General features: G+C 46.5%; 1 protein-coding gene across 2 annotated transcripts; it reads right to left on the bottom strand.

Moving 5' to 3' along the window:
- Positions 1-2,281: 2,281 nt before the first annotated feature.
- Positions 2,282-21,770, bottom strand: LOC117060773 (cyclin-dependent kinase 4 inhibitor B-like). 2 transcript variants are annotated; one of them, XM_033173308.1, is made up of 2 exons: positions 21,446-21,770; positions 2,282-2,650 (listed from the first exon to the last, which is right to left on the bottom strand). In XM_033173308.1, the coding sequence occupies exons 1-2, from the start codon at positions 21,749-21,751 to the stop codon at positions 2,378-2,380; spliced, it is 579 nt and encodes a 192-aa protein (XP_033029199.1). In that variant the 5' UTR covers positions 21,752-21,770; the 3' UTR covers positions 2,282-2,377. The 2 variants fall into 2 exon arrangements, with proteins under 2 accessions (XP_033029199.1, XP_033029200.1); XM_033173309.1 differs by lacking the exon at positions 21,446-21,770 and adding an exon at positions 8,086-8,272.

The following is a 21,770-nucleotide window of genomic DNA, read 5'->3' as shown; positions in this document are numbered from 1 at the left end:
GACATGGCCAGTGGGTCTCGAACTCACACCTCCTGCTTCTCAAGTGATGCAGTGAGCTATGGGAGGTTGCTGTAGCTGCCTGGGTGGGTCTGCTATGCAGTGGTGGCTTAGCAGTTATTTCAGTTGAATTGGGAGAGGTTCGGATCACAGTGATCAGAACTTTCCTTCCAAGAAAACTCAAAAAAGTTTGTGTCATTAAGCAGGATATTAATGCAGAGAAAGAGCTCATCAGCCAGTAATCACTGTCTTGTTATCTATCAGTGAACTGACTCATCTAGAGGAGGGAGAAAGGTTGTTTTCTGCTGCTCCAGAGAAGCGGACACGGGGCAATGGATTCAAACTACAAGAAAGAAGATTCCACCTAAACATGAGGAAGAACTTCCTGACAGTAAGAGCTGTCAGACAGTGGAATTTGCTACCAAGGAGTGTGGTGGAGTCTCCTTCTTTGGAGGTCTTGAAGCGGAGGCTTGACAGCCATCTTTCAGGAATGCTTTGATGGTGTTTCCTGCTTGGCAGGGGGTTGGACTGGATGGCCCTCGGGGTCTCTTCCAACTCTAGGATTCACACCAATTCACCTTATGTCCCTCCCATTGCATATGGAGGTAATGATTTGGTTTGTTCATGACTTGTATTAATTTGTTTATAGTTAAGTGGTGATATATAACATACTGAGTAATATTCTCCACTCCAGTTATAATAAAATGGACCACAGCAAATTGGTGATGCTATCTTTATCCATCCTTTCATTGCAGCTTCACGATGTACAGAATTATGCATGAGGAGGGGCTTTCTTATTTGTAAGTGCCCCCCCCAAATGACCACATTGCCCCTGTCCCCAGAACCTACCTGCCCCCGTTGCTTCCTTGCTGCCTGTCCTGCCCCCTTTTTTCCACTCCTTAGGCCAAAGAGGATACTCCTCCCTGGATTGGCCTCGAACCCTTCTCTGTGTTGTACTGTGTGTGCCTCTCCCTCCTTCCCGGGGTGTGTTGTGCTGCTCCAAAGCAGTGCCCCCCCCGTTTTCGAGTGGAATCCGATCACGTGCGGGCAAATAAGTGCGCACTTGGAGCTCTAGTGCAAAGCCCCACTCCTCCCCATGCGAGGTTTCGCGAGAAGAAGGCAAGTGAGCGGAAAATGCAACCGGACAGGTGCTTAGAAGGGACTATGCCTTTGCTGGACGCAACGTCGTCTAACCTCCCTGGCCCTGCAAATAAAGGATTTTGGGAGAGAGCGACACGTGTCAAACATGTATCACTCTACTCGGGTATGAAATATGGACAGTGGTGGTCAGTGATGGTGCCACTTATAGAAAGGCTTTCTGGGAGAAACTATATTCTAAATAAATCCTCTAATTTTATTTATGTACTTAATATGATTTCTAAACCGCTTGTGCAAGGAGCTCTCTAAGACGTCTACAGATAAATTTCTAGAGGAAATCCAAAAGGAGACGCTCCCACCAGAACGACCCTTAGGACTCGATCTCCCCATCGCCTGGATTTCCTCTCCGTCTAACCATGATCTGGGCCAGACAATGAGATCCTCTCTACTAAGATGTTCAGTGGGGCTTATTCCCAGATAAGCGTGTTTTGCATTGCTGGATCCTATACTGTACATGTCTACTCACAAGTAAGGCCCTTCGATTGCCAACAGGAGTTCGCTCGCCCCAGAATGCTTATGCGGTTGCAGCGTTACAAACTGTACTTTCTGCAATTCAAATCCACATGAAGCTTGGTGTGGAGAACAAACGTCTTATTCCAACTGAGTTATTTAAAGTATTATAAACTCCTCCTTTTTCCTGCCCCTAAACTGGAACTCTTTTTGTGTGTGTGTGCCTTGCATCGCAAATGCAGGCACAATGGACAGCAACTGAACAGCGTGAGCCTGATTTTTTCACCGAAAATATATTTTGCAGCGTTTAAAGAGGGGGGGGGAATCCTCTCTACACGTGTGTCTTGCTCTGAAACAGGCATTGGGAACAGTAGACCCTCCGGCTGTTGCAGGAAGGAAGGAAGGAAGGAAGGAAGGAAGGGAGGGAGGGAGGGAGGGAGGCAACTTATTGCAAAAAAAACAAAACCCTTTATTTGTACCATGGTACCTCGGGTTACAGACGCTTCAGGTTACAGAGTCCGCTAACCCAGAAATAGTATCTCGGTTTAAGAACTTTGCTTCAGGGTGAGAAAGGAAATCACGCAGCGGAAGCAAAGGGAGGCCCCATTAGCTAAAGTGGTACCTCAGGTTAAGAACAGTTTCAGGTTAAGAACGTACGGACCTCCGGAACGAATTAAGTTCTTAACCAGAGGTACCACTGTATAGCAAAGAAGACCCGTGCAAAATAATGCAAGGGAGAAGTGCTATTATAATTATAAGCATCGTTGCTGGGTTATCTCCAGATTTCCCAGATCTCCAGCCGGGCCAGATAACGCGCCACGTGGCGGTGCCCATTCTCTTCAGCCACGTCCACCGGGAGGCGCCCCCAGCGGTCTGGCAGGTCGACTCGCGCTCCGCCTGAGCACAGCATGCGCAGCGTGTCCAGAAAGCCTTGGTGGGCCGCGTCGTGCGCGGGGTAGGAGCCGGTGGAGGGATCGGGCACGTTGGGATCGGCTCCCCTCTCCAGCAGCAGCTGGGCCACGTGCGGGTCCCCCATCCTCATGACCTGGAAGGCAAAGGAGAAGAGATGCGCCGTCAGTCAGGCGCTAGCGCCGCGCTCCGCCTAGGATTGCATTTTTTGTGATCTGAATTAAAGCGGAGGTACCCCGTGATTTCCCTTGAGTTCAGCAAGGCCTTTGACAAGGTGCCCCATGATATTCTTGTAAAGAAGCTGGTAAAATGTGGGCTAGACAATGCTACCATTCAGTGGATTTGTAACAGGCTGACTGACCGAACCCATCAATGGCTCCTCTTCATCCTGGAGAGAAGTGACTAGTGGGGTGCCACAGGGTTCTGTCTTGGGCCCAGTCTTATTCAACATCTTTATCAATGACTTGGATGATAGGCTTGAGGGCATCCTGATCAAGTTTGCAGATGACACCAAATTGGGAGGGGTGGCTAATACCCCAGAGGACAGGCTCACACTTCAAAATGACCTTAACAGATTAGAGAACTGGGCCAAAGCAAACAAGATGAATTTTAACAGGGAGAAATGTAAAGTACTACACTCAGGCAAAAAAAATGAAAGGCACAAATACAGGATAGTTGACACCTGGCTTGAGAGCAGTACATGTGAAAAGGATCTAGGAGTCTTGGTAGACCACAAACTTGACATGAGTCAACAGTGTGATGCAGCAGCTAAAAAAGCCAATGCAATTCTGGGCTGCATCAATAGGAGTATAGCATCCAGATCAAGGGAAGTAATAGTACCACTGTATTCCGCTCTGGTCAGACCTCACCTGGAATACTGTGTCCAGTTCTGGGCACCACAGTTCCAGAAGGATACTGACAAGCTGGAACGTGTCCAGAGGAGGGCAACCAAAATGGTCCAAGGCCTGGAAACGATGCCTTATGAGGAACGGCTTAGGGAGCTGGGTATGTTTAGCCTGGAGAAGAGGAGGTTAAGGGGTGATATGATAGCCATGTTCAAATATATAAAAGGATGTCATATAGAGGAGGGAGAAAGGTTGTTTTCTGCTGCTCCAGAGAAGCGGACATGGGGCAATGGATTCAAACTACAAGAAAGAAGATTCCACCTAAACATTAGGAAGAGCTTCCTGACAGTGAGAGCTGTTGGACAGTGGGATTTGCTGCCAAGGAGTGTGGTGGAGTCTCCTTCTTTGGAGGTCTTGAAGCGGAGGCTTGACAGCCATCTGTCAGGAATGCTTTGATGGTGTTTCCTGCTTGGCAGGGGGTTGGACTGGATGGCCCTGGTGGTCTCTTCCAACGCTAGGATTCTATGATTCTATACTCCCACGACCGTGGGGCAGCTGTGAGCTACTCCGAGTTCATCTCCTTAAGGGGTGGATCCAGACTTGGCATCAAAATAATAGCAGGAGATAATAATAATACAGTACTAAATAGGTGGAAGAGAGCTCATCGAGCGCCACAGAGGGAGTGAAAGAAGAATTCAGCCCTTGGGGTTGGATGCAGATTGACAGTGGAATGCTACAGTGCAAGAGAGGCAGTGTGGTGTAGTGGTTAAGGAGGGCTTAAATCCCCATAAAGGCAACCCCAACACCAAACAAAACACATGGCAACCTCCGGTGTGTGTTCCCCCCCCCCCCGCCTCCACCGCCAACATAAAGTACACGTTTATGTGATGATGACGACACAAAAGCTTTCCTGATATACTATGTACAAGAATGAAATTTTAATTCCTTCCCTTTTCCTTCCCCACCTCTTTGGTTTTCCCTCAAGCCCATATTGCTTGTAACAGGAATGTCTCAATATGAATATGACTGATTTGTAAATCATTTAATAAAAACAGTGTGCGTGTGTGTGTCACTGGGGGACCTTCGGCCAGTCACTCACTCTCCACCTAACCTACCTCACAGGCTTGTTGTAGGGAGGAGATGTATGCCACCCTTGAGGTCCTTTGACGAAAGTTGGGGTGTAAATGTAAATTGTGGGAGTGGGGATTATTGGTTTGTTTTTGTTCTTATTTTTATTGTGTACTTGGAGGTTTTTAATATTGCAATTTTATGTTGTGAACTGCCCTGAGATCTACGGATGAAGAGTGGTATAACAACAACAACAACAACAACCCTCCACTCTCCAAATTAAGCAGAAAGGGGTTTACTCCCAGGCAAGTGTATACTAGTTCAATGAGATTTACAGCAGGATCCTAACCAGGTCTACTCAGAATCCTATTAAATTCAGTGGGACTTACTCCCAGGTCTGTAAGGACAGGATTGCAACCTTAAATTTCACTAATCTTTTGGCATAGTTATTTTGGGGAGGATGGAGCGGAGACCTAGCGAGTCTTACTTCTAAGTGGACAGGGTCAGGACCTTAGCGGGATCCTGCCTCTAAGAGCAATTGCCCGCTTCCATTTCATAATTCTGAAAGCACCGCATGTCTCTTACGGTAGTAATTTTAGTATCTCACTTGTACTAACTGGATAATCAAACTGAAATCAAGAAACAACACCATCCACCGCTGTCTCTCCTTTGAGTCAATCGGAGAAATCTCAATGGGCGATTCGACTGCCGTCGGAGTTGAGGAGGCTTAAGAACGCTCAAATACTGCCAACCCTTTCCCCGTACTGTACTTCTAAATAGGTAAAACGTTTTTTAAAAAAAAGCTATAATACGAAATAATTGACTTAAGAGTGGTCTCAGTTAGTGGGACTTTATTAACGCGAGAATCTCAACCTTAGATTGAGCAGAAATCCCGAAGAGAGATACATTTATTTATGTTAATTCACCATCATCCGCAAAGGAATCGAACTGAAAACCACAATTGAATTCAGATGGATTGTGATGAGGAGCGGGGGAGCAGTTTGCCTCGTAAGGGTTGCTGTTTTGAGAAGGAAACGGAGGGTCTTACTCACTGCTGGGAACGTGCCTCGGCGCTGGCCCATCCTCCGTCAAACCTCTGGGCCATCTAGCTAAGCCTTTCAATAATAATAATAATAATAATAATAATAATAATAATAATAATAATAATAATAATAATAATAATAATAATAATAATAATAATAATAATTCGTTTGTACCCCTCCCATCCTGCTGGGTCTCCCCAGCCACTCTGGGCGGCTTCCAACAAATCTTAAAGTACGTTAAAATATCACAGGTTAAAGGTATTTTCTGAATGTCAGGTTTATCTCCTTGACCTCTGACGGGAGGGCGTTCCACAGGGCAGGCGCCACTACCGAGAAGGCCCTCTGCCTGGTTCCCTGTAGCTTTGCTTCTCGCAACACCGGTAGATCTCGAGGTGTTCCTGGTAGATCCTGGTAGATCTTTGGCCCCTCAGGAAGCAAATTGGGCTTCCTAAACAAAGCTCAACAACTTTGGTCCACTGTCAGGCTTTTCTTTTCCCTCTTTTCTCCACCCCTCCTTATTTCCTCCTCCTCCTTATTTCCTCCTTCACCCTTCGCTTTACTCTAACGTGGTAAACCATGTTACTTTGTATCTGAAGAAGTGTGCATTCACACGAAAGCTCATACCAATAACAAACTTAGTTGGTCTCTAAGGTGCTACTGGAAGGAGGTCCCCCCCCCCCATGCTACTTTGTGGTATTGAGTGCCGGAAGCTGTTTTCATTTCTCTTGTCACACATGCTGTATATGTGGCAAATCCAAGCCTGAAAACAGTTTAGGTTTCTTATTTAATGTAAATAGTTCTTGTTTCCAATGAGACAGTTTCTGGTACTCCTATGCAATATCACTCAGCTTTTTTATTATAAAGGTTTTTTATACTGTGAGCAGATTGCAGTCTATTTGGAGTTGGACGTCCCTGGACTAGAGCAAAGGGTCTCCAGGAATTGAGGCAGGGGTCTCTCCAGGACAGTCCACCCCGCCACGCAAATATTGTGCTGTACCACAGAGGGACACTCTTTCTCCATACTGAGACACATGCTGGTGGGACTATAGCGTCGAACTATTATCAGATTTGAAAGAAGGAAACAGTTGTGGGGTGCATTTGGCAACGCCGGTAGCTATGTAATTCCAAGAAACGTTAGGAGCAAACTAAATAAATAAATCGGTAAATAATTTGCTGCCCTGCCCAAGCCTAGCCATATCTTCTCAGAAATACTTAAGTTCCTTCAGGCTTACCATAGAATTTGGCCTGCACTGTCTACTCACGAGTAAGTACCATTAAATTCAATAGGGCTGACCCCAGCTACGGACTCGCGTTGTTAAAGGTGTCTTAAAAAAACCCCAAAAAAACCAAAAACAAAACAGAATCAAGAAAAGGCTCGTTCATAGCGTATACTTATCCATGTCTACTCAGAAGCAAGTGCTACCGAATTCAGTAGGGTCTTAAGGATTGCAGCCTTAAGAATCAGCTTTTCTGCACAAAGCGTTGATCGAGAACTCGACACCCCCTTCCCCTTTCTGGTTATAATGTTTCTTAGGAGCATTTCCGGTTTTTTATCGTTATTATAAAGGAAATAGAATATATTCTTTTCTCCAGTGCTTAAAGCTCGCGGGCAATCTTACGCCTCAGAGGCTCCCCACCCTTTAATTTTATTTTTGTAAAAGTGTCTGTTCCTCCTCCAACAAATTAATACAGAAATCAGCTTTGCAAAAATAGGTTTCTTTCACCCAAATTCCTGGGTGTTTCTAACAGTCGCCATCCACAGAGAAGCCAGCCATTTTGGGAGGTGGGCAAGAACATTTTGCTGAGATGTAGATAGAATAATGCAGATTAAAATGGAGGTCCGTCGGGACGGCTGCGAGGCAACCCGAATTGCTTAAAGGCGCGATCGCCTCACTAGAGCGGCCTCACGTTTGCGACCGGAGTTTCGCGCTCCATTCACGCCGGCAATTAAGAAATTCTATTTATTTCCCGGCACGTGCCCTCCCCGCAAAGCAACTTGCTGAAGACCAATGTAAGTTAGAGAAAGCGCACGTCCCAAACGACTCCTTAATAGAAGATAATAATTGCTATTTAATATGGGGGTTCTTTGAGGAGGAGAGGATATCTCTCGTCAGAAGCGAAACCAGATATAACTTTGAAAGGAAGGAATCATTTGAAGCGGAAATATATCTCAGAAGGTGCTTAGCAGAGAGCTATGCTACTTAGAAACGTTATAGGAATGTGCTTTTGTGTGTGTGTGTGTGTGTGTGTGCGCGCGCGCGCGCAAACCCTGCTGTTGCAGACGGAGAAAAATCGTGCGAAAGAAAAAAAATCTTTTATGGGTAATTTCCTAAATCTGTCCCCTTGACGGCGAGGAAAGTTTATTTTTCCTGTGTTCCAAAATCTTTGTTTACAGCAGCAGAGGTAAGCTCACAGATCCCCCCTCCCCCATTCTCTCCCTCTCCTATTACCCCTGGTGCCCTTTCCCGACGCATCCCCCGGGGTTCCATTGCAACGTTTCCAAGCCCGCTTTGCGCACCAGATGCGTGCCCGCACTTAAGACGGAAAGCCGTGGTTTGAGCGCTTTTCCCCCCTTTCATTGTCAGACAGGCAGCCCGTTCCGCCGCGACCACTACCTGGATCGCACTCCTGCCAAAGCAGTTCAGGCCATTGGGGTCCGCTCCTGCATCCAGCAGCCTGCGCGCTTGTGCCAAATTCCCTTCCGCGGCCGCGCGAGTGAGCGCGTTGGCTTGCTGCGTCCCCGCAGCGCTCGTGCCCATTCGGAGAGCGTCTCAGTCGACGGTGCCTGCCTGGTGTGGCCACGAGGCAGACGCGGAGGCCGGCCGTGAAGAGCCTCCGGTCCCACCTCCACTCTGCGCGGCTCCCGGTGCGCGCACCGCTGATCCGATTGGATGCGGGAATTAAAGCGAGCGCCCGCCCCCCACCTGACAGCAAATGACAGGCGCACTTTCAGCGAGAGCGGGGCGTGGCTCTTGGCTCTGCTTGGCAACGCACCAAGACTGCAGAGCTCGGCTCGAGAGAGAAAGGGGAGGCGGGTGGCATTGCCAAGCTGTTTTTTTTTGCAGAGAGAGTTGCTGGCTGGGTCGTCTCACCTGAGCTTTATGCTCTCTTAAATGTTGGCACACGTTACATTTGGACCGTTAGATTTATTATAGTGACAAGCTGTAGTGACGGTGCCTTTTTTAAGTATCAATTGCATCGCCGCGCCTAGATTGCTGTCTCCAGGTGCCTAGGTGCATTGGGGGGGGGGGGTGCTTTGTGGATTTGGGTTGACTCGAAAAGCGCATGTGCCCTTTCTGGCGAGTAAAAGGGAAGTCTCGGTTCATTCTCTGCCCAGAGCCCTTCCACTTGCAAATAATTCTCCCTGCACAGGGCTACAGACTTTCATCTCATTCCTTCCGCAGCCCTTCCAGACCGTAAAGAAACTGCGGAATGACTCGCGAGCAGGATTTGAACTACGAGCAACAGAAGGAATTAGAGATTAAAGTATTGTTGTCATGTTATAAGAGATAGAAAAGAAACGCCATGGAAAACGGGGTGGGAAGTCCACAAAACAGAAAGAAAAATTATTATGTATTGGAGTGTATATCATAGAATCATAGATTTGTGGAATAGGAAGGGACCCTGAGGATCATCTAGTCCAAGCCGCTGCAAGGCAAGAATATGCAGCTGTCCCATACGGGGGTCGAAACTGCAAACTTGGCGTCATCAGCACCGTGCTTTAACCAACTGAGCTAACAAGAGGATCATATTCAAAACAAAATTAAAAAAAATCCTTCCAGTAGCACCTTAGAGACCAACTAAGTTTGTTATCTGAAGTTTGGTATCTGAAGAAGTGTGCACGCACACGAAAAAGCTCATACCAAGAGCAAACTTAGTTGGTCTCTAAGGTGCTACTGGAAGGATTTTTTTTATTTTTTATTTTGTTTTGACTATGGCAGACCAACACGGCTAACCTAGTTGTAAGAGGATCATATGTTAAACTTTTGAAAAATTAATAAAATATAATTTTTAAAAAGAATTGCACAATGTAGACAGACAGACAGACAGACAGACAGACAGATAGATAGATAGATATCCAAGGGGTGGGGGTCAAGTTATGAGTGGAAGTCGGATTCTCCCCTACTCCCTTCCTCTTCCTCCCCCTAGAAGTGTTGAGCCTGCTTCTAGCCGCTCATTGGTAAAGGAAAGCCATTTTAGACACAAGACATCATGCGCTTGGACCCAAGTCTTAGAGCTGGGAGTCCTTGCCCCGGAGAGCTCCCTCAAGATGAAGCAGCGGCCTAAATCTTTATGCTTGCTTGCGCAGAAGCAAGTTCAATGAGGCTTACTCTCAGATCATATACAGATTATGCAGCTGATATAAAGAGCCATATTCCTTTGCCGTCAGTTTCTCTCCTTATAATGATTTCATGTTTAAATGATTTCTTCTGTTCTAAAGGACTGTAGTTTACCACCCTGGAGGAGTTCTGGGTGAAGGGCTGGACTATAAATCGAAATAATAATAGAACTGAGAACCTAAGAAAAAGACGCATCAATGTTCAGAACATCCTATATATGCGTGGCTATAGTTCTGTGCGCGATGATGTCGGAGGAAATCTCACGGAAGCAGGCAGCGAGATTTGCTTTCCAAGCAGCCAGACGCAAGGCAACGGCCTAAGCGCCATCGGAAGTCGCCTGCACTAAACTCTGCGAGATTTACTCCGAAGTAAACTTGCTTAGCAGGCCGAGGATGCAGGGATGGGCACCCTCTGACCCTGCAGGTGTACAACCCCCCACCCCACCCCCGTCCCTTGGTCATGCTGAATGGGGCTGATGGGCGTTGGGAGTCCAGACAAAACTGGAAGGGCGCCGTCCCTCATCCTTGGGACTTCAGCCTGCAACAATGTCCCAGCATCCAAGCCATGATGTACACAGGGGGTGGCCGCTCAGGCTTCCATTGAGCTCAACGGGACTGTTTTCTCTCTCTCTCTACACGAGCGTGGCTATCCCCTCTCTCTAAATCTCCCACTACTCTTTCCACACTGCGCCCCCCATTTGCTTTCCTCCCTCCTTTCCTTGACGATTCTGTATCTGTTGCTGGGGGCGTGGAGAGCTTCTAGGCTGAAGAAAAGAAGCCACTCCACGAAACCACGTTGAATCCCAGCTTCGGAGAACGGCAGGATATAATTACTACTGCTACTAAGGTGTACTTGGGTGGGTGTGCACGTGTGTACCACTTGAGCGCTGCTTTTCACCCTAGCCTACCTCCGCAGGTTTTTTTGCGGATAAAATGGAGCAAAGACCAAGGACGACTGCTAGAGAGCTCCATTATTAGGGTCCACAAAACGAATCAGAAGTCCCTAAGTTCTCAGTGGCTTTCCCTAGTTTTTTCTCTCTCTTTTTCTTTTTTAAATGTCTCTCCGAGGCTTCCGGTAAATGCATCTCCAGGCTTCTCCACACGCAACTTCCTTAGACTGAATGCTATACGCACTTACCTGGGAGTAAGTCCCATTGAACTCAGTGGAGCTTACTTCTGAGTAGAGGTGTATAAAATCGCGCTGTGATTTCAATGAGCAGTGTGGACTCGCTAGAGCTCCTTTCTTGAAGAGCAGAGGAAAAGCCGAATCATTTGCTGACGAATTGGGAAAGAAGAAGAAGAGGAGGAGGAGGAGTTTGGATTTGATATCTCGCTTTTATCACTACCCGAAGGAGTCTCCAAGCGGCTAACATTCTCCTTTCCCTTCCTCCCCCACAACAAACACTCTGTGAGGTGAGTGGGGCTGAGAGATTTCAAAGAAGTGTGACTAGCCCAAGGTCACTCGGAAACTGCATGTGGAGGAGCGGAGAGGCGAACCCGGATCACCAGATTAGGAGTCTACCGCTCTTAACCACTACACCACAAGCAGCACAGGTTTTGCTTCAGGAGCCCAAGGGATGAGACAAAATTTCATCGCCCAACATGTGGTCCCCTGTGCTAGAGACCGACTAGGGTGAAATGTACCTCAATACTCTTTTGCATTTTTGCTGAAATAAATCTGATTGTCTGACTTTTCCGTTGGAGGGGGATTCCAACGTTTTGTTTGTGTTTGTTTGTTTGCTTAATCCCAAATTCTGGATTGCTTTCCATAAAACACCTCCGAGCGTTTTGAGGGGTAATATGATAATCATCTCCAAATACCTGAAGGGCTGTCAGATCGTGGATGATGGAGGTAGTTTGTTTTCTGCTGCTCAGGTGGGTAACACCGGAAGCAAGGGATTCAAATGACAAGAAAGGAGATTCTGCCTAAACATCTGGAAGAACCTGTCGGCAGAAAGAGCTGTTGGATAGCGGAACGGGCTTCCTCCGAAGGTGGTGGACTCTCCTTCATTGGATTGTTTTTAAACAGAGGTCGTACAGCCCTCTGCATTTCAGATAGTTGGATCTGCATTTCAGATAGTATGACCCTCAGAGTCCCATCCAACCTTACAATTCTCTAGTTCTTTGAACTCACACAAAAAATTCAAACGTGATTGAAGGAATCGCACTTTTTAACCTCTGAGAAGCTCCTGCGTGTTAGTATTTTTCCTTTGCGAACATTTCTGTGAACTGGAGGAGGGGGGAAGAGCAGGCAGGTGATGAATTATAAACCATGCAGTTTCTCAAAACTGTCCCGAAGTAAAATGAATTGTCTACTCTGCCACACATACCTGTATTTAGTGCGGGTTCTGAATGCACACCCAAAGTAAACTTGCAAAGTCCTTAGCCAACAGCAAAAAAGATATGATTTGTCCTCGTTAATTTAGCATTCTTTGCTCAAAAGGTTGCATTAGAAATACGTTGCCACCATCCTCCAGCAGCAAAGATATTCTGAAAAAGAATCTAGCCTTCACTTTCTGTTTTTTTTAAAAAAAATACTTTTTATTCATTTTGTAAGAACAAATTAATACATAACAATAAAAAGTAAAAGAAAAAACAAACATTAAAGAAAGAGACAGAAAAAAGAAGAGAAAAAAGAATAACATAAAAATCCTCTTATAACTTATCCTTTACATTAGTGGGTGACTTCCCTCGGTCCCTCCATCTGAGTTTCCTTATCTTAACAATATCTAGCAGTTTCATCAATCAACCTCTTCGCTTTCTGGCTAATGTGGCGTTCACGCGTTTTGTTAATATTCTTAAATCATTAATTCCCATTAACAAGCGGGTGGGCCGGCCCCCTCAAATATTTTATTGGTTTCTATGGTTATAGCCGAGGTAGGACCCTCAAGCAGTGGAAGTTACTGGGGAATTTCCTAAGGCATCTGAAACGCTCATCTGCCAATGAGAGAGGCCTGAAAGGTCTCTTCACTTCCCAGAGGAAGTGGGCAGAATACGATGGTCTTTATCACCCAATATACTTGGCCTAGCCGAGGGGTGCAAGTAAATAAATAAAAATACTTAACTGAGGTTCTGCCCCCCACCCCCAACATAAATCCTGGCGACGCCCATACCGTACATAAGAAGAACAGGCAGGTTCTCTCAGCGGGTAGCCAAAAGGGCACCATCCAGACACACTACAGAGGAAGCAACAAGCTTGGGGGAAACCAACAGTTTGTACAGATACAAACAATTAAATAATAATTTGGCTGTGTGGGGGGCACCCTCAAGAGGAAACTCCGCCGAGGAGGAAGAATGCGCACGCTCATTGGCCGCGGAATGCCTTCCGCTTCTTGAAGGGAGGGAGAGGGAAGGCAAAAAGGATGGCTGGATCAGGGGGTGGGATGGCGTGCCTTAGAAAAGGGCAGGGCTGGCTGGCTGGCTGGCTGGCACACTGAACGAGGTGCACTTCATATTTCGACATTTCGAGGTGGCTCCCACTTTCTCAGAAGTTGTAGTAAACAAAGATCAACAAATAAAATGAAGAATAATTATATTTGAAGGGCTGCCTAGTGTCTCTAAAGTAAGAGGCACCCGTTTCCAACAGCGAAAAACCCACAAACTGGTCAGGGAGGCAATAGCCACCCTTTGGAACTAATGCCAGTGTACTGGAAGAAGCAAGATCATCGGTGCTGAAGCAATGATTCTTCGACATAAAGTTCGTTGGACTGGTCATGTTGTGCGGATGCCTGATGATCGTCTTCCAAAGCAACTACTCTATTCCCAATTTAAAAATGGAAAGCGTAATGCTGGGGGTCAACAAAAGAGGTTTAAAGACTCTCCTAAGGCAAATCTTTAAAAAATGTAGTATAAACACCGACAACTGGGAAACACTGGCCTGCCAGCGCTCCAGTTGGAGAACAGCCTTTGCCAAAGGTGTCATGGGCTTTGAAGATGCTTGAACTCAGGACGAAAGGGAGAAATGTGCTAAGAGGAAGGCATGTTAGAATCATAGAATCCTAGAGTTGGAAGAGACCACAAGGGCCATCCAGTCCAACCCCCTGCCAAGCAGGAAACACCATCCAAGCATTCCTGACAGATGGCTGTCAAGCCTCTGCTTAAAGACCTCCAAAGAAGGAGACTCCACCACACTCCTTGGCAGCAAATTCCACTGTCGGACAGCTCTCACTGTCAGGAAGTTCTTCCTAATGTTTAGGTGGAATCTTCTTTCTTGTAGTTTGAATCCATTGCCCCGTGTCCGCTTCTCTGGAGCAGCAGAAAACAACCTTTCTCCCTCCTCTATATGACATTCTTTTACAGTATATATTTGAACATGGCTATCATATCACCCCTTAACTTTCTCTTCTCCAGGCTAAACATACCCAGCTCCCTAAGCCATTCCTCACCATATAAAATAAAAAAATAAAAAAATCCTTCCAGTTGCACCTTAGAGACCAACTAAGTTTGTTCTTGGTATGCGTTTTCGTGTGCATGCACACTTCTTCATGCACACGAAAGTGCATACCAAGAACAAACTTAGTTGGTCTCTAAGGTGCTACTGGAAGGGTTTTTTGATTTTTGATTTTTTTTAGTTTGTTTTGACTATGGCAGACCAACACGGCAACGTGTCTGTAACTGTTAAAACCATGTTCCTCGAAGACAATCTTACTCGGCTAGAGGGATCGCCAAAGAAGAAGAAGAAGATCCACGCTTTGCCACTCGCGTGCCCCAACCCCTGGCAGCCCGGCAGCTTTTGAACTCTCTAAACGGGGCCATTAAGTTAAACACGGCCAAGAAGCCCGTCTCCTACGAATTCGCGCCTTTCCCGTCTCAATGCATCTAACCCAACCGCCATCCCGGCATCGCCTGGCAGCGAATTCCAAAAAGGGGTTGTGGGAACGAGCGCGGCACTGCCGGGATGCGATGCGATATGTAGTTTAGCTCCTAGGCCTCCCTGGAGAGAAAGGTTTGAGTTGAAGCACTAGGCCTCTCCCAAGCCGAGTGAGTTTGAGAGCTTAAAATTAAAATGGGAAAAAAGAAAATGAAAGCAAAAACGAGCGCTTCCCTACACAGCCTTGGTTTTGGAGAGAGGAAAGAAAGAGCCTTCTGGCATGTGAGACAACCGAACTGCCTTCATTCAAAATGGTCCGCCTTGTCCATTGCAGCCCCAAAGCAAACGCGTTAAGCCTGGTGAAGTTCAACAGGAGCGCTAAAGACTCTCTTGAAATGTTTTAAACCAAATTGTTCCTTCTCTACTGCCTGCTTTCTAAATGCTGTTTGATTATTTGATGTTTTATATTTTGTTTCATCAAATCTTTTTAATTGTGGAATATTCTGAGAGCTTTTTTATTATAAAACAGTATATGAATTTAAGGAGGAGCATGCAATTTGTAATAAAGAAAGAAATATCATCTTCAGGTGAGGGGGGGAAAGACGGTGGCTTTGAGTCGTACCCCCACTTTGCCATCAATTTATAATAAATTATCAGCAGCAGCAGCAGCAGCAGCAGCAGCAGCAGCAGCAGCATCAAATAGGATGAACACCCAAGGAACACTCGTGCCAAGTGTTTAGGCTTTCCGGGCCTACAAAAATGGTGTTTAAAGCGACGAGAGAGAGAGATCCTGGCGCGTCAAGCTATTCGGATGGCAGGGTTTATCTGTAGTCTGCGCGCCAGTCATAGGAACGAGCCCTATCGAAATCAGTGGGGGGGGGGGCTGCTGGGACCAGAGCGAACGCAAAGACTCCGAGAGCCCGATCCAGGTGAGGCTCGCTCCGCAGTGAACGGCATTGGTTTAAAATGCCCTTCATTCGCAGCCTGGTCGTCCAGCGCCCTGCTCGCGTCGGTCACCTGGAAATTAGCCTCGTAGAAGTGCAGGGAATTAGGAGACGCGTTTTGCATCAGGATGTAAAGAGTCAGGGCATAGGTGACAGTGATCACTGACCTACCCAGCCGTGCTGTATTGTGCTTTAAATTGAAGAGGAGAGACAGCTGGGAACGCAAAAACTGCCTCATACGGAGTCAGGCCATTGGTCAATATATAGGTCAGTATTGCCCAACACTGACTGGCAGCAGATCTCCGGGGTTTCAAGGAAGGTGCTCTCCCAGCCATACCTGGCGGTGTGTGTGTGTGTGTGTGTGTGTGTGTGTGTGTGTGTGTTGGAAGGAGTTCCTTTGAGGGGCGAGGACCGCCCCTCTTCTTTGCCATTCATTGGGTGGCAAGGCGGAGGCTCATTCGATTTCCCTCGACCTGATATTCCTTCTATGAATCCCACAGCTAACGCGATTCACCTTATCGAGACTAATCTGGAGAAAGGGAGCCAGAGAGGGAAGGATTTCACAAGAACAGAGTTCTCTGCCACCTTGCACATTCGCTTGAGAGTAAAATCAGCAGCAGCCTTTGCTTTTCAGTGTATGAGAGAATCGCAGGACCCGAGACATACGGCGGCTTCGCTGACCATCTCCTTAAGCTCACGCAGGCGCCGTTGAAATATGGCCTCTTCCTCTCTCGCCATTGACAGGCGGGGAAACTGAGGCACACCGCTACAATCAGCTTAATGCATTCTAGGAATATATAAGTTAATTAATTAATTAATTAATTAATTAAAATCCACTCCCTATACGTTTAAGAAGGGACCCTTTCCTGCCTTTTCATAGTTTGTTGTCCCAAGATTTGTTCCAGGCCCACTCTTGAAAACCTTACTTCTATTTTTCATATTGAAACTATTCTAATAAGAGATGAGCTGTGCTCCATTTTGATCCTCCTGAAGGCAAGGAAGGAGGACATCTTGCTTGCAAGAGAGGATTGCGCAACATCCTTTTTTAACACACACACACACACACACACACACACACACACAGTATGTGATAGTGGTATTTATTCTCTCAGGAGCTCACTGGCCTACCTCGTTCAGCAACGACTTCATTTCTGAAATCTCCAACTTCCTGTTTTCAATTCCTCTGCTAACAGGATCAACTCTCTTAAAAATCAGGAGCAGGGCCGGTTGCCTGTGTCCCCCAAACAATTCCCCATCTCCATCTCCCCATACAGCTAACCCCCTATATGACATCCTTTGATATATTTGAACATGGCTATCATATCACCCCTTAACCTTCTCTTCTCCAGGCTAAACATACCCAGCTCCCTAAGCCGTTCCTCATAAGGCATCGTTTCCAGGCCTTTGACCTTTTTGGTTGCCCTCCTCTGGACACCTTCAACTTGTCAGGATCCTTCTTGAACTGTGGTGCCCAGAACTGGACACAGTATTCCAGGTGAGGTCTGACCAGAGCGGAATACAGTGGTACTATTACTTCCCTTGATCTAGACGCTATACTCCTATTGATGCAGCCCAGAATTGCATTGGCTTTTTTAGCTGCTGCATCACACTGTTGACTCATGTCAAGTTTGTGGTCTACCAAGACTCCTAGATCCTTTTCACATGTACTGCTCTCAAGCCAGGTGTCACCCATCCTGTATTTGTGCCTTTCAATTTTTTTTGCCCAAGTGTAGTACTTTACATTTCTCCCTGTTAAAATTCATCTTGTTTGCTTTGGCCCAGTTCTCTAATCTGTTAAGGTCATTTTGAAGTGTGATCCTGTCCTCTGGGGTATTAGCCACCCCTCCCAATTTGGTGTCATCTGCAAACTTGATCAGGATGCCCTCAAGCCCATCATCCAAGTCATTGATAAAGATGTTGAATAAGACTGGGCCCAAGACAGAACCCTGTGGCACCCCACTAGTCACTTCTCTCCAGGATGAAGAGGAGCCATTGATGAGCACCCTTTGGGTTCGGTCAGTCAGCCAGTTACAAATCCACTGAATGGTAGCATTGTCTAGCCCGCATTTTACCAGCTTCTTTACAAGAATATCATGGGGCACCTTGTCAAAGGCCTTGCTGAAATCAAGATAGGCTACATCCACAGCGTTCCCTTCATCTACCAGGCTTGTAATTCTGTCAAAAAATGAGATCAGATTGGTCTGACATGACTTACTTTTCAGAGACCCATGCTGACTTTTAGTGATCACAGCGTTCCTTTCTAGGTGCTCACAGACCGTTTGCTTAATGAATTCCGGGGAGCGGGGCCCCAAATGCTGGGCCCGCTCCCCGGAATTCGGACTGATTCCCGAGGCTGGTAAAGGGATCCGCGCACCTCTCTGTACCACCTGCAACAAGCACCCCTCGAACCCCCTCCCCACCAGAGAGCACTCTGCAGAAGTGAATGGGGTGACGCAGTTTGCTCCAAACGCGCCGCTTGGGCTCCGTGCGCTCTTCGAGAGCGGGATGCGCCGCGCGAGCACTTTGAATCGGGACCATTAGTAAGGCTTGTTGGGCCAGCCGCTCCAGATGATCACCAGCAGCGATCCTGTTGGTTCAATTGTTGCGGGACGCAGGCGTGTGGCGTCCGGTCCTGTGCTCAAAGTATGTTTACTCAGAAGTAAATCCTACTGAGGTCAAAGCGGTTTACTCCTAGGTGAGCAGCGCTAAGGCTGCAGTTTTAATCCTATTTACGTGGGAGTAAGATTGCAGCCTTACTTCTCAGGACTGCAAAGGCACAACCCAGGATCACGAGGGAGTAATTCTCACTGAACACTCTGGGATCGTCGCTCAGGATTGCGTTGTAAAGCGGGCAAACTGGGCGGGATCCGAAGATCCTAGTTGGGGGGGGGGGGTTTAAGGATAGCCTAGATCTGCAGAGATCTGGTCTGACCAGGGCGCACCGAGCTACAGCGGAAGCAAATGAATCTGGTTTGCACTCTGAGAAGAGACATAGCTGTAACAGGAATCCAGTAGATTCCAACGGGGAAACCCAATTCCTCTACTGCAGCGAAGAATCTCGCAGCATTCTAAAATGCATACTGCGCTCCTATGTGCTTAATCGGAAGGAAGGCCTATGGCATTCAGCAGCACTTACTCCCGTGTAAATGCGCATACGGTTGTGTGCCTATGGTACAGCGTAAGCGTGCACAGGGGTGGGGTGCAATAAATGCCTCGTAGCATGATCCGCGCAGGAAAACCCGAATGAATTCAGTACCACTTACTTCTGAGTAGATGCCCGTAGGAATGTGCCGCAAACTTGCTGCTTTGGTGACCGCTAATTCTAGTCAGAGTTGAGAAAATAACGGTTCTCCATTATAATAAAATCTGTTGCAAAGGGGAGTGGGTTGAAGATAGACCATCTACATTGCAGTTACAGGTGGGTAGCCGTGTTGGTCTGCCATAGTCAAAACAAAATAAAAAATTCTTTCCAGTAGCACCTTAGAGACCAACTAAGTTTGTTCTTGGTATGAGCTTTCGTGTGCATGCACACGAAAGCTCATACCAAGAACAAACTTAGTTGGTCTCTAAGGTGCTACTGGAAAGAATTTTTTATTTTGTTTCATCTACATTGCAGTTCTAAAGCAGCAATGGCCAGAAGGCGAACCAAGAACCACGAGCCAATGCAGTTATTCCAAGTTATCAGCTCACAACCATGTCCCTCTTCTCTTTGCTCTTTGGCGTGCAATTTTAGCACAATGAAGTCCGTGGGAAGTGCCTGTTGATTTTTACTTTTACTTTTTAATATTCAAACTGGGTCAAAGTGCTTAATTTTGCCTTGTCCTCGCCCCAAACGGTGTTGCTGGATATATGATACACTTTTGGCAGGCTCGGGCCCATAAAAACTGCCGAGCGATTGTCTGCAAACGGCCGCAATGATTACAACTATATATATATATATATATATATATATATATATATATATATATATGAACGCACGAGAGAGAGAGAGAGTTTATTTAAAGTAGAATAGAGAATTCATTACTATACGAAATTCTAGAAAGTTCTTGAAAAACTACCCAAAAGGAGTGTAGCTTCAAAAACGAGGGTCGAGACTGTAAAATGCACATACCTTTATCTATAAATCTTCCTATTGCGCAAGGAATATATATGGTGCATGTTTGAACTTAGAAATAGTTGTACAATAGTAATACAAAAAAAGTCACTGTAAAATAACTGTGACAGTTTCCTTTGAAAATATCCTGTGTTAGTGCTAAACTCTTGTCAGTTAGACTCCAAGGCTGTCCATCCGCCTCATTTCCCAATTTGCCTTTCTATTTTGATCCCAGAATTTCATGCTTTCGGCAATTAATTTCGGAGATCGGCTTTCCAGCGAAATAAACCTCAAAATATTGCACGTTTCTTTGTTTCGCAGGAGGCCACGCTCCGAAGGAGCCCAAGCACACTAGGCGAGGATAACGCTTTGCGCTCTTCTAGGAAATTAATTCGCGCAGCTGATGCCCAGATGTCATTGGGAATAAATACTTCCCCATTTAAAAAAATCATTTCTAATATTATATAGTGCCTCCCCCACATTGGACAGTATTGAATTTTTATTTTTCGTACAATAAGGAGTTTTGTAAAGTGAAAGTCAACATGCAATATAATGAGCTATTTGGAAAACAAACATGCAATTGTACTTAATAGCAATAGCAACAAATTTGAACAGAGTAAGAAAACGGGGTGGAAAGAGTTGACATTTTCAGATCTATTGCTAGATGAGCGCCTCAAAAATGTAATTAAGATAGCTACTGGATTTCGGAGAAGATTTCTCCACACACAGCAGTTTCAACATACACACTTTCAGCTTTGCACAGTTCAGTAACTCCCTTTTGTGCCCTCACAGCCAAATAATCCGTACTAAATTTACAAAAAGCCCCCTAGAATATAAATGGTTGTGGTTATCGCAAGAGGCTAAATGTCGTGGTCCCCAACAACTACCGAGAATTTCAGACCGTGCAGGGCTCCTTTAGTGTGCACACAGGCCTACCTAATCTAGGAAGAGAAAACAAAGAAGCAGGCCGCATATTCGAGGCCTATTTTTTATTATTTTTTATTAATGCAGTCTTATTTCTTTTGCATTGAAATATTACACAAATTATCTGTAATCTCATTTCACCCCTTAGTCAACCCCAAGGAGATTTCTCGGTATGAATGCTTGATGGTGACGAGTGTTTTTGTGAGATTCTTCTCTCAAAATGATTTGTCCCCATTTGAGCAGCCTTCTATGCAGATGACAGTGCAGAAGGAGAGGACCGGCCGATTATTTGCTCTGCTTCTAATGTACAAAGATGTATGCCATTCATCTATCTTTCTGCCGTTTGTTTTACCTGCGGGTCTCATCTTTCACGGAAATGAGTGCCCCCCCCATAATAAAACACATGGAATCTCTCATTTATAAATCACACCAATAAACATACTCCAGATCTCTTTCTACACATGCATACATACTCAGGGGCATTTCAAGGTAAAATTAGCCTCCAACAAAAGGCAGAACGATTACGGATGAGCCGTCGGCTCCTTTCAGGACTCCAGACCAGGGACATAATGTGGAGTTACTTTCGAATTAAAGATGTCCGCAGTTCTAAACCTAACAAGGGCAAACAGTTTCCAGGAGTTCTAACAGTGCGCTCCCCACTTGGGGAAGTGAAGACTTGGGCGATGGAAATTTCCAGGCTTTTGTTCACTAGGAAAAGGAGTTCTATAGAATAGATAGAACGAACACACACACACACACACACAGAGAGAGAGAGAGAGAGAGAGAGAGAGAGAGAGAGAGAGAGAGAGATGTTGAAAGCTCGAGAGGCAGGCAGGCGTCTGAAAGGGCTTCGCCTTTCCCTTACCTGCTCCGGGCCGAGGATCCAGGCTCGGCGGGCTGGCACGACTTCTTCCGCACGATAAGCACCAAGGAATGGTGGAGCGGCCTTCTCCTGCCCGGGCTCCTCAGGAGATCTCCGATGAGCTTCACCAGAAGGGGCTTGAGGAGACGCGGCAGCTTCTTGGGCCTGGCGCAGCGGATGGTGCATTTGACGCGGGTGCCCATAGGGCCCGTCGCGCCGGGGGCGAAGCTGCAAGGGGGTCCGTTGGAAAGGGAGAGAGCGCGCACGCGGATTCTCCTTGGCGCCCGGGGGTTGGGCTCGCTCTGGCATCCGGGGGAGAAGAGCAGCG

The sequence above is a fragment of the Lacerta agilis genome, chromosome 16, assembly GCF_009819535.1.
Source record: "Lacerta agilis isolate rLacAgi1 chromosome 16, rLacAgi1.pri, whole genome shotgun sequence".
Taxonomy (NCBI): Eukaryota; Metazoa; Chordata; class Lepidosauria; order Squamata; family Lacertidae; genus Lacerta; species Lacerta agilis.
The sequence above is the reverse complement of the archived record's forward strand: the minus strand, read 5'-3'. Positions and strand labels throughout refer to the sequence as shown.

What these genes read in the sequence shown, in the direction of transcription:
- LOC117060773 (XM_033173308.1), bottom strand. Translation starts at nt 21,751, where the DNA reads ATGCCAGAGCGAGCCCAACCCCCGGGCGCCAAGGAGAATCCGCGTGCG. An exon ending in GGATCCTCGGCCCGGAGCAG is followed by an intron (nt 2,651 to 21,445) that starts GTAAGGGAAAGG and finishes TTTGCCTTCCAG; the next exon opens with GTCATGAGGATGGGGGACCC.